This window comes from Mustela nivalis (genome assembly GCF_964662115.1).
Source record: "Mustela nivalis genome assembly, chromosome: 2".
Lineage (NCBI taxonomy): Eukaryota > Metazoa > Chordata > Mammalia > Carnivora > Mustelidae > Mustela > Mustela nivalis.
The window spans coordinates 19,763,661-19,775,926 of NC_139021.1; the positions used below are offsets into that span (position 1 = coordinate 19,763,661).

Below are 12,266 nucleotides of genomic sequence, written 5' to 3' on the forward strand. Positions count from 1 at the left end.
TGGGATTCCTAAGTTGTGTGGTTCTCAGCCTTGAGCCTTAGTTCCCTAAGAAAGATATGGTGACATAGACCACAGGGGGACCCCTTAATTATAGGGGTTAGTACAACTGTTCATCCCGGCCACTACAGCAGAGCTCTGGGGGGTTCCTGGCTTTGATAAATGAGCCAGCAGCAGCCTCCCAAGGACTGGGGAAGCAGTAAGACTGAGTTCTCCCTCTAATGGAGATGTTCGTTCAGGCCGCTGGCCCTGTGGTCCATGTGACTTTCCACTGGGCTCTATTATCTTGAGGATCAAAGACCTGAGTATGCGTTCAGATAATCCTTGGTGACATTTGCTCCCTGAAGGTGGTACCAGGCAGTTAGCATGGGGGGGGGGTAGGGTAGTGGAGGGGGTGGTAGATGTGGAAAGAGTAGAATCCTCTCCTGTCCCCACCCCCCAAGAAACCAAAGAGATCTTTTCCGTGTTAAGATTAATAGTGGTTGGGAGATTACTTAACTAGATTTGAGAGGAGTTTTTCTCAGTGTGGAGGGATACTTGATATTCTTTGCTATCTGTGGTTTGATTCTGAACCTTCCAATTTCCCCGCAGGCCTTCGGTCTATGCCTTCTATTCCGAACAACCTGATTTCTCCGGACACAAATATGGCCCTTTTGGCCCTGAGGTTAGTAGCTTATCATCTTCCTGAGGAGAACCTGGGCCCCCGGGCTATTGACTGGATTTCTGGATTTGTATAAAGTCTCTTGGGTATTTGCATCGGCAGGTTTATATATAGTCAAAGAACTACAAGATTAAAAACATTAAAAAAAAAAATCTTAAACACACCTACTTCTCAAACTACAAGATTAAAAACATTTAAAAAAATCTTAAACACACCTACTTCTTAAGCAGGAATTTCTGTTCCGATTGATTTGCTATTCAAACCTAGCCTAAAGTTGGTGTTCATACGAGGGGTATGTGCCATCCCTGAAGGCATCAGAAGGCAGGGGATCAGGAAAGGTTGGCATTTGCCATCCCTGGCTTAGGAATGGAAAGGCATCTGAGGTTGAAACCTGCAGTACAAAACACTCAAGCTGAATTTCAGTTCCCTTGAAAGGATTATGCATTTCAGAGAAGGTAGGTCAGCTAAGTAGCCCTAATAGCCTTAGCAGGTACAATCAACCTGGCATCTGTTCTAGCACTAGACACTTTTTTGTTTGATAAATTTTGACACAGGGACATAGACACCTGTGAAGCCATCACCACAATCAAAACTGTGAACATATCCATTACTCCCCCAAATGAAAGTGATCATTAATTAAGGGAAATGCGCTACTGAACGAATCTATTTAGCAGAGCAATGTAATGCCCTTTTCTCAAACAGTCAGGAATCTCAGTTGAAAGCCATCTGTTTGTTAGATGCTAACCAGTCGAATTTCAAATTCAGAGATGGGAAGAAGAGGAGGGCTGTAATGTATGATGTCCCTCAGTCATCTGGAGATGGAAATCTTCCTGGTGTTGCAGTATAGATCATTTTAAGACAGGATGGGATTTGCACATCTAAAATGGTTTCCATCTCTCATTCTAACTAGAGTGGTGAGGTCTACATCAATGCTTGAGCTTGATTGGGGAGGAGAAATCATTTCAAAAACTCTGCTGATGGAAACTGCCTCCCATTCTCTAATAGGCTAGAATAGCACCATTGATGATAATTAAGTTCATTGTGTTCAGCATAAGATTGAGTAAGAAACATAGAGAAGTATGTCTTGGTTTAAATATTTTTGAGCAAAATGCAGCATATGTAGCTAAAGGCAGTAAATACTGTATACACCAGAAATACCCAAGTATTTTTGAATGTTTGAGCATCAATGCTGTGGTGATTTTTTTCAAACACTGCAAAGTAATGGCTATGTGAAAGCATTCTTGGTTTGCCTTAAATCATTGCAGCTCTATAAGTCTGATGCTCTTTTTCCTCTCCCTTTGATGTTTAACGAGTGTCACATGATTATGAAACACAAATGATAAAATGAGATAAACATCTGTATGAAACACAAATCTTACTCTTGCCAGTGCAAGCATGGCTGTTTTATCTTTAGGATAACTTTCTTTGAGATTAATCTAACGTGAACCAAAGGAACCACATTTTATTAAAATGTTAAAAAAAAAATCCTAAGCAGTTCCATGTGCCTTATTTAAAAGTTGAACTTTGCTTGGATAATAATGTCCCTTAGAAGATGCTATGGCTTAGGCAAGCCAGAGGTTGGTATAACCACTCTCTTAAAAGCAGGATGTTGGTACCTAAAGAGATATGGGGTGACTCAGGTCACCTGGCCTTTAAGTGGACTTAGAGGCAGAATCTTAGAGCTCCTGGGTTCTTCCCATGGAACCCTTTAAACCTCCAGGAGATGAGCAGAGCAGTCAGGTAAACAGCCATGTTTGATTCAGACAGAACATATTCTTTAGGTCAAAAGTTGGCTTTTTACGTTATGAACAGGTGGAACTCTCACAGTCCTCAGTTCTTTGAAAGTTATACAGCTCAGCAATAAGCATTTGTAACCCACAAACATCCCTGGATTTCTCATACATGTAGTTCCATTGTAATTAACATACTTGAAATTGTATGTGCGTGTGTGTGTTTTAATCAAGAAATAAAGCGAAAAGCTTATTTTTTTTAAGTGCTGAGCAGTCATAATAGAACACAGTAGAGGATGCTTGAATTTGTTGTTAATGATGGCACTGTGCTCAGGGCTACTCAGAAATATACAAAGATTTTTTTTTCCCCCTCTAGAAGTTTCGAATTAAGACTTGGAAATATTCATGCTATGTTCTTTCTAATATTAATACCTCTTGTAAGCTGGAATATTCTCATATATCCACTGGGTAAAACACTCTTAATTAGATATTTTGGAATGTATCTTCAGTTCTGGTTAACCTGGAAACCTGGCCACTTTCTTCTGGTAAGGCAAGGAATATTTTCAGATTTCAACTCTTTTTCGTTTGGTTCTAGGAATCTTATTTTTAATGAGTGAAAAGCAAAACTGTTTATACTTTAAAAACATGAAACCAAAACAAGCCAGCAAAACTTCTCTTCTGTAGTCGACTAATTGGTTTCTGTCAATTATATACATGTGGTATATGAATAAAGACTTTATGAGCCAAAATATTATTTATAAAATCAGTGACATGTCATCATTTACATCTAAGGAGAAAATACCTTATATCTGAAGTTGAACTGAAGAAATTCAGTCTGGCAGAATATTACATGCTATGATGCAGTTAAAAATCTGTGCTTTATTTGCTTACTATCTAAGTATACTTTTTTCAGGACGATTCTCAAAGGCTATTAAATGAGATGACCAAACAGTGGGCTAATAGCCACAAGAAATGGTGTATTTATTGCTCCTGGTTTCGTAGTGTAATGGTGAATGTTCAGAAACATGCTTGCTTTTGATTACTGGCTCAATCTTTTTCTCCTTGACCTTCTCTGCTTTCTCTATGACTCCTTGTTCGGCTGCTGTTCCAGGCCTAGAGGCAGAGCTTTGGCTGGCTAGTTTCTACCTTCAGATGGCAAAGTATCCTTCTGAAAAGCAGGGAAATTTGCCCCTCTACCTTCCATTCTCCTAATAACCTCAGGCTAAATCTTCTAAGTCAGACTAAAGTATGGCTGGTCAGTGAAGACTTAGCTTTCGTCTACCTCTAACATTCGAAGAAGAAACTACCTGAGATGTAATCCTTGGATGAAAACTCATTTTGACTAAATTCTGTTTCTCCCACTGCTCCTCTAACCCGCTGCAACCACAGGGGCCCGCTTGCGGAGTCTTCGGAATGTTGAGGTCTCTTGTCTTGCGAATGGCCGAGTGTCTGATGGGCGGAGGAGTGCTAGCTGAAATGGGTTCGGTGACCATGAACTGGGAAACCCTCTTTTTCTTTTGCTTCTCTTCTCATGGAGAACTGCCTGAATACTAGATGCATTTAAAAAAAAAGAAAAACAAAAAACAAAAACCAAACCGGAGTCTGTGAGGCTGGGTCTTTCCATGCTCTGCGGGAGAGAGAGGATGAGATAGAAAAGCCTTTGCAGTCGCTTGCTCTAGAATCAGTGACCTGGCATGGCGGATGGCCTCCTCCTTGGATACACTAACATTGTTCCTCCTGCCCCTTCCTGCAACTGAATGGTTCTTGGAGCAGTCCCAGCAAGAGAGAGGCTCAATTAGGGAGACCCTAGGGCTTGCTGCTTTAATTCACCTTTGCACCATCAACAAATCAGGGGCTTGTTTTTCTCCAGCATTTGGAAATCCCAAAAAGTTATCTTCTTTATTCAGCTTCTGTGTCACCTTCACTGCTCTCTAGATTTTCAAAATAGGACGCCAAGTACTGTCCTCACTTCCCGCAACAAGGGGATTTCTGATAGGAAGAGTATCAGCCCGTTGATTCTTTCTTCATATTAAGACCAAGATGAAGAGATCTTGATGACTTTTTATATGTTACCTAATTTTATAAGATAATTTGTTAAAAGACAGTCTTATTTATGGTTATCTTGGGGTTAAAGTTTCCCTGTGCTGAAAACCTAAATTATTAGTGAGAAGTTCTCTCTCCTGCTGAAAGTCTCGATTTGTGTAAGTACACATTCATGACCAAGGAGGATTGCTTATTATTTATGTGTCACTCCACCCTTGGTTTAAAAATATTTTTTCCTAATCCTCACCAGTGAAGGTGACCCTTGTTTTGATATATATTGGTGGTGTGAACAGATATCCATCGGATTCTGAGCGGGAGTCACCTATATGTATCCCGCTGTCACCTTGAAATGACCAAATGGCTAGTGTTCTATTTGGTTTTCTTCTAGTACTTTAAAAATGGAGAGCTTGGATAATGAAGGACCAGTCTCTCCCCAAGGCAGGAGTTATGGAATGCTGAACAGTATGTCACCCACATAGATAGATTCTCTTAGACTGTCTTGCTCTCGTGAAGAGACTGACGGCTGTGTCAAGGTAGATTGAGGAGGCTTCTCTCTATAGAGTTCCTGGAATCACTCCTCATACCCACTTTTTCTCACTTAAGGAGCCTTAGTTTTTCTAATTAAGGCTCTGCTGACCCCAGATGGCAAAGTGTGAGCTTTATTATCTGACCCAGAGGGACAGACGACTTCTGAGTCCAGACATCTCTATCCGCCAGTACAGGAGAGTAGTTATGGCTCACCTCTTACTCCGGCTAAGAGACCTAAGAGGAAGGTTATCCCTAAGAGGAGACAGGAAAGACCAGTTGCTCCTCCAAAGAAAAGAAGAAGAAAATTACATAGGATGGATCATTATGCTGCGGAAACTCGTCAGGACAAAGTAAGTTTATCTATTGTTCCAAAGCTTTGTGGCGGGCAGGTCTGAGTCAAAGGTTTCCTTCAGCGCCTTGGTTTGAAAATCAGCTGAATAAGTTTCAGAAAAACTCAGGTTGTGTCATCCTTGGCTTGGAGTCCAGAAGAATCTGATACTTCAGAGGTTAACATTAATGTGATGACCTCCTGAGCTTTCAGCAAGATAGGAAAAAAGAACCTTCTAGAATTAGTTGCCCTAAAACTGGTATTAACATTTAGGCTTGAATGACTGTTAGGAAGGCTATTGGAGTTGCTTGCACTTATTCATGGAATCTGTTACGATGCTTTGTAGCCTTGGTTCTTGAGAACAATCCAGAAAAGCAGTGAGGGGAGTCTTCAAAGACAATGTAAATTAGAACTCAACAGAAAATTGGCTTAGATTAATGGCCTGTACCTTTCAGACAAGGTCCTAGTTTGTAGATAAAAGAACGGCTGAGACAGAAGGAAAGAGAAAACAATGGAAAGTTGGCATTGTGTGTATTTTCTCATTAGATACATGAGTGATATTTGCTCTTTTCAGTACATTCAGAACAGGCTATAGGTTGTCACTTCTCTTGAAACCTTCCGATATCTCCAAGGCACTGTCTTGCTTATGACTATCTGAGCTAATCACTGGAAGGAGGTCCTGGATTTCAGCTGAGTTGTCTGGTGAGAACAAGTCATCGCCAAGGACTGATATATATGGCACATTTTTTTTTGTCAAGGTGAAGGTCTTAGAGGAGAGCTTGCTTTTCTCAGAAGCAAATACCAGTTAGTCCCACACGTATTAATGCTTCAGATGCTCCTTGCACGTATCATCCTGAGACTTGCACTTGTGGCTTACTCTTTGGGACAGAGTTTGAAACACTGACCCCTGTCATGAAGAAAAACAAGTTTACACCTAATTTTTACTGAGGACATGATATGAAGAAAGGTCTTGGGTCATCTGAGAAGATGCTAATGGAAGATAATATTGTATGTCTGAAATTTAAGAAAATGATACGGAGTCCCCGCTGTTCTGACCAGTCTTCCTGTGTGTATGTGTTTGGCTGAAGCTAAGTTGTAACATTCATCCAGAGTACTGTCAAGTGTTTGTCTGATGAGGTGTTTCCTGGAAACCTTTCCATTGCACAGAGATGCCATGAGAGGGGAAGCCTTTATTGTGCGGGAGCATTCATTCTCTTAGGTGCTTCCACTGGAAGCAAGAATATGAGAGACCGATTATGTTTTTTCGGCTTTGGAAATGTTCCTCAGGGAACTGAGTTCTTGTGTTTCCTCAGGCTGAATAAGAAATCTAGAACAAGCTCAGTGGTTCCCTTCTTGTGAAGTTAGGACTTTTATAGAATCTTCTTTTTTTTCTTTCTTTTTTTTTTTTTTTTAAACTCAAAATCAGCTTGAAAGGGACTAAATTGAGAAATAGCAGCTTATTTCTTGGAAGAGGTTCTTCTATCAAGAATCAATTGCTCTCAGACATCGACAGTTCAATTCTTTGAAATATTAGATGGATTCTGTTGTAGTAATAAGGTTCTGTTTTAGCATCCAGTGGAAGGGTACCATTTTACCTCAGAACTGCTTTTGATTCACTTAGCCTCCATCTTCTGCCGTGGTTCAAAATCTGATGTGATTTAACCTAATGAACAAGAGGCTTTACCTATCCATCTGACTTTCTTCTCACTCTCAAAATTCTTGGATTTAAATAACATTTTTACATTTTAGAAAGGTCATTTTATCTCTGATAAAGAAAAGAATTATCCTTCATATTTCTGATATTTTTGTATCACAGAATTTTGAAAGGGATTGGATGAGGAGAGGTTTTATGTTCCTGAAATAATACAAATAAAAGTGCTCAGAACAGGCTTCCATTAAGAGTGGCAGGCAAAGCTCTGCCTCTGGGCCCAAAGTTTTCTTTCCAGAATGTTCTAGGGATAGAAGAACTATGAGAAACTGGAAGGATAAAAAAATACCTGCAGGGACTAATTTGCTCCTTTTTCCAGATGACAAATCCTCTGAGGGAAATTGACAAAACAGTGGGGCAATTAATGGATGGACTGAAACAGCTGAAGCTGCATCGCTGTGTCAATGTCATCTTTGTTGGAGACCATGGTAAAGCTTTGTTTTCTCTTTGCTGATAGGGCACCCACATAGATCATGTTTCTGATGGTGTTTGGGGGAGGAACTCTTGCCCTCAGAATCCCAGATTGCTTTCTTCACCACCTTCCCCCTTTCTTCAGGGTAGGGAAAGAAATCAGGCCATGACTCAAGGTATGAGATGATCCAACCGTTTTGATCAAAACCAGGGACTTCCTGTGTCTTCCTTTTCTTTGCAGGAAAGGAAGTCTTTCTACAAAATTCTGTCTCTTACTAAAGTGTGTGTCTTACTAAAGATTTGCTTGTGGTGTTAATCGCTTTCTCTATGAATGTGACATATCAAGTCCTACTACTCTGTTAGTCACCTCACCCAAAGGATCCTATCCATTTATGTGGCCAAAAAAAAAAAAAAATAATAATAATCTAAATATAAGGAAGAAGAGACAAGGGTTCTTAGCAAAAAAGAGGTGTTTAAATCAAATGATAACCCTGTATTCACTGAGGGAATTTGAAACCCAAACCAGAGGGCCCTACTTCAGTTACAGAAACTGTTAAAGAGAGGAAGAAGCAGATTTTTTCTAAAGCACTGTATAAAGGAGAAAAATTCATGACCACTTTTTTGAACATCCTAAACATTAGATATTAGAGAGCTGGAAGGGAGTCCTCAGAGAGCATTTGTATCTCCTAGCTGTGCATCTTGAGTTCTAGAGAGTACCTCCTGCATTCTAGAATTCTCAGTTTGAAAGAGTGACCCTGGAATGTGGTCTCATGTTTCCTTCTAGGAGAGCATTTGGGGGAAAAAATTGGCAGACTCTTTGATATTAAGAAAGGCAGACAAGTCTCCCTAGTCAAAGGTCTGTTTTGGGTATGTAATTTTCTTCCCAGAATATTCTAGAACATTTAGGAGAAATTTTTAAAAAGTTGTGGGACTGACTTGATCTTTGGCAGGGGCTAAATGCAACCCTCTGTGAAATCATGCTCCATGAATTTGACTTGGTGGAGAGCTACGGATAAGACAGAGAATCTGGAACATGGAACATAGCTGATTCAATTTAAGTTGCCCAGACATGTCAAGAACCTTTGCTCACAGGCTGAAGCTTGATATCTAAGAAGTGGATGGGTCCCAATCATATACTAGAGCATTTAAAGGTCTTAGATTAAAACCTTGTCTTACCAGGAGCAGGCTTCTGAGTTGAGTAGATCGCGTTGGCTTTGGAAAGCCATAGCATCCCTTTCCTGAAAGGTAGTGTGGTTTAGTGTTTCGGAGCCTGGGATTTGGAGTAAGAGTGGATTTCAATGGAGTTCAAATTGTACTGTGCCACTCAAGAGCCGTGAGATGTGGCCTTCTCCTATGCAGAAAGAGAATACTTAACACTTTCTACACAGAGTTAGTCGGAAGGATGAGAGGGGATGATGCTTGAGAAGCCCTTCACATATGGTCTTTGAGAGCAAGAGGGATGGTTCACCCTGGGGCAGCAGAAGTGACTTCCTAGACATATAACCAGTGGAAGATCTTTCCAGTCTTCCACTAATATGGATTTGTAGACATCCTTTTCCTGAATTAACAGTGTACTAAAACAGTAGCTGTTCATTTTTTTACTTTTTCTTTCTGGGAGTTTAAATGTTAAAAGACAAGTTCTATACCCTTTATGCTATGTTGGAATATGGTTTTGTCTTTTTTCATTCCAATTTGTATTGAAGAAAGAGGTGGGGGTGTCTTGATCTGGAACTCTCAAGAGAGAATAATTTGGATTTTATTAGGTCTGTGCCACTCTGGGTTATATTTCTTTATTTCAAAACCTTAAGATGTCCTTTACAGAATCCCTTATTTCCCTGCTCTTAGAGAATATCTATCTATTGGATTGTGCCAAGAAGGATATTAAATCTTCACAGTTCCATGTCATCTCAGAAATTTCAAAATGACCAGCCTCCCTAGTCTGTTATTCTGAGATTTGAGTTTGTGTTGTTTTTTATTTATTTATTTTTAACATTGATCAAGACATTTTTTTGTAAGGGGGCAGGAAACAAATCTTGTATGAAGGAGGAATACTTTTTGGTTAAAAAAATTCCCTAGACCCTTCTGTGTTCTAGTCGCTAGCCTTTAGTTTTGACTGATTATATTGTTTACAACTTGTTTTCAGCAATATTTTGTTTTTCAGTTTGGGTGGTCATTGGGGCTGACATTTTTTTTTTTTCTCATCTCTTCTTGCCAGTATTGTTTTGTCAGTAACATCCAAGGTCACCAGTGGAGACAGAGTGAGGACTGGTGATTATGTACTCAAGTCAGGAGATATATTGGAGAGAAAGAGAATTGAAAAATTACATTTTATAAAAGAGACACAGGACTATATATTCTGGTCATTTACACCACCCCCAGTGGGAAGAGTTTGAGGAAATCTAGGATTCTTTGTGTTTTGTTTTGTTTTGTTTTGTTTTTTAGAGTAGATCTTTTTTGTAATGGCTATGTAAGTAGCTTAAAAGAAAGATCATAGTTACTTCCTTTGTCTTGCTGTTTTTGCTGAATGACTTAAGATGATCTTTGAGATGATGCATTTCCAGTCTTCTAGCACTGCAAGATGATGTGACTAAATCAAAACCTGGTGAAAAGTGATATAAAGAAGCATTAAAAAATTTAAAATCAAGAGGGGTCCTCACATTAAGTTGTGACAAACGAACTAAGGAGATGCCTGGATGATATTTTTAGTGTCTGTGTTAGGATTTTAAGTTTACCATGGCCTGAAAACACTTCTTTTTCTCCCTTAGGAATGGAAGATGTCACATGCGACAGAACGGAGTTCTTGAGCAATTATCTGACTAACGTGGATGACATTACGTTAGTGCCCGGAACTCTAGGAAGAATTCGGCCCAAATTTAATAATAATGCAAAATGTAAGTTGAGTCTTAAAATACTAAGTTGTCAGAATGGTAATATAGTAGAGTATGTAAGGGCTTTTCCTCTGAAGCTGGACTACTTGCGTAAAAATCCTAATTTTGCTACTTCTTAGCTAGGTGGCCTTGAATAAGTCATGTAAAGTCTAAGCCTCATTTTTTTCATCTGAAAAATCGGAAGCTTTGAGTTATTGTGAAAGTGAATCTGTGCACATCCCTTAGAGTGCGTCCTGCCACATGGTAGCATTATGTAAATATTTGCTCTTGTTTTCTTTATGTGGAAAATACATTTAATTTGAGACATGCATACAACCATAAGCTTTTACAGGAGAGGACTGTTTCAACAAGAGGTGCAGGCTTGCTCTGTCGCTGAAGCTGGGGAGTCTAGGACAGGGTTGGCAGAACCACACGCAGACCCTGGATGCCCCTAGGAGCCCAGTTGAAGGGGACTCTTCACCTTTATGAAAGTGATTGACAGAACACAGGAGAATGATGACGCCCTCGGGAAATCGTGGCTGTTCTACAAGATATGAACAGGAACAGTCTGGTCCCTTATGTTGTACACGTTCAGGTTACATATGCTACTGATGAGAACTTTTATTTATAGACTAAGGTGTTTTAGGTGGTGCCCATGTAGCTTCTGAAAAGTCCACAGTTTTGTTGGAGACATGCTGCATTTTGGGGGGAAGAAAATCTTTTAGAGGTTTTAGCCTTGGGAATAAGAAACCATTGGCACAAGTGCAAAGCTTTGGAAAATTAAGTTTTTCCCGAACTGCGTTCCTGAGTCAACACGAAAGGGAACTATTCCAAGGTCAGCTCCAGGCAACGTTGTAAAATAAACAAATGATCAGTGTTTCTGCTGCTTCTCTCCATGCCCTTTCTGTCCTCCGTGTCCTCCCCAGTTCTCTGCTTACTTGAGACAGGCCGGCCCCGGCCAGCGACAGGACACAAGTCACTAGGGTACCTCTTGATTTAGTACTTTTATATTAGAGCTTAGGCAAGAAAGGCTTTGTCTATTTTGAAAGGTCCTTCACAAATCAGTAAATGTAATGGGAAAGCCATTTTAGGGGAAAAGGAAAATTTTCTTGGGGCCAATGAAATAATAAGCACCAATAATTAAATATTTCATACCATACAAACACTTGCAGATATGTGATTTCTTTTGGTGAGGGTCAGTAGAGGGGGTGGTGAACAGTATGGACATTGGTAGTGGGATGTCTGGGTTCAAATCCTAATTCTGCCAGGTGGTCCTTCCATGACCTTGGATGAGCTACTTATAATCTCCATGCCTTGGTTTTCTCATCTACAAAGTAATGATTTTTGGAAAGATTAATGAGAGATTATCTGCATGTCACATGAATTAGTGTTTAGCACATAGAGTTGTATAAATGTTCGCTACAGTGATGACGTCTTGGTCATATCACTATTTCAGCTAAACATGCAGTCTTCTTTAATCCTTCTAATGACCTTGTGGGCCAAGTGTTACTGTCCCATTTTGCAGAGTAGAAATCAAGGCCCAGAGAGAGGTGACGTCACTGACTAGGAGGATGAGAGCTAGGAAGTGGCAGAGCTGGGATGTGAAACCAGACTCCCGGTCTTCAAGCACCAGCCTGTGCTGGGGGACCTCTTCCCTGCAGGCAAAGTGGGAGCTGTCAGCAAGAGAGGCCTGAGAACTTCAGGACTGAAGGGTTGGTGTCTTAAGCATGGGCTTGGGCATTTGTTATTTTCCAGTCATTCTCTGGGATTTATCTCAGCACAAGATTGCCTCATGCTATTTATTTTTCTTCATTATCAAAGAACGTGAACTTGCCCACTGTGGTCCCTTTGAGGACTGTGGTTTATGAGCTCACAGAGTGCAGAGCTTTGAAGCATAGTATTCTCAGTTTGCTGGAGTCCCTGTGGGCAAGCCCCTCTCTTCTAAATGCCCATTGGCTTTGTGAAGATTCTAATAGCAACTGCCTCCCAGAGT

The 12,266-nt window shown here is 40.3% G+C and overlaps 1 protein-coding gene across 9 annotated transcripts in view; it reads left to right on the forward strand.

Annotated features, from left to right (window-relative positions):
* The window catches only part of ENPP2 (ectonucleotide pyrophosphatase/phosphodiesterase 2), a 107,013-nt gene that overhangs the window by 62,712 nt on the left and 32,035 nt on the right, over window positions 1-12,266 (forward strand). For 8 of the 9 annotated variants that reach the window (XM_082721786.1, XM_082721784.1, XM_082721785.1 and 5 more), the window contains exons 11-13: window positions 589-661; window positions 7,315-7,423; window positions 10,172-10,297. In XM_082721786.1, coding sequence (XP_082577912.1) covers window positions 589-661; window positions 7,315-7,423; window positions 10,172-10,297 — 308 coding nt within the window. Of the gene's footprint in view, window positions 1-588; window positions 662-5,153; window positions 5,310-7,314; window positions 7,424-10,171; window positions 10,298-12,266 lie in introns of all 9 variants that reach the window. The other variant, XM_082721792.1, reaches the window with a different exon arrangement.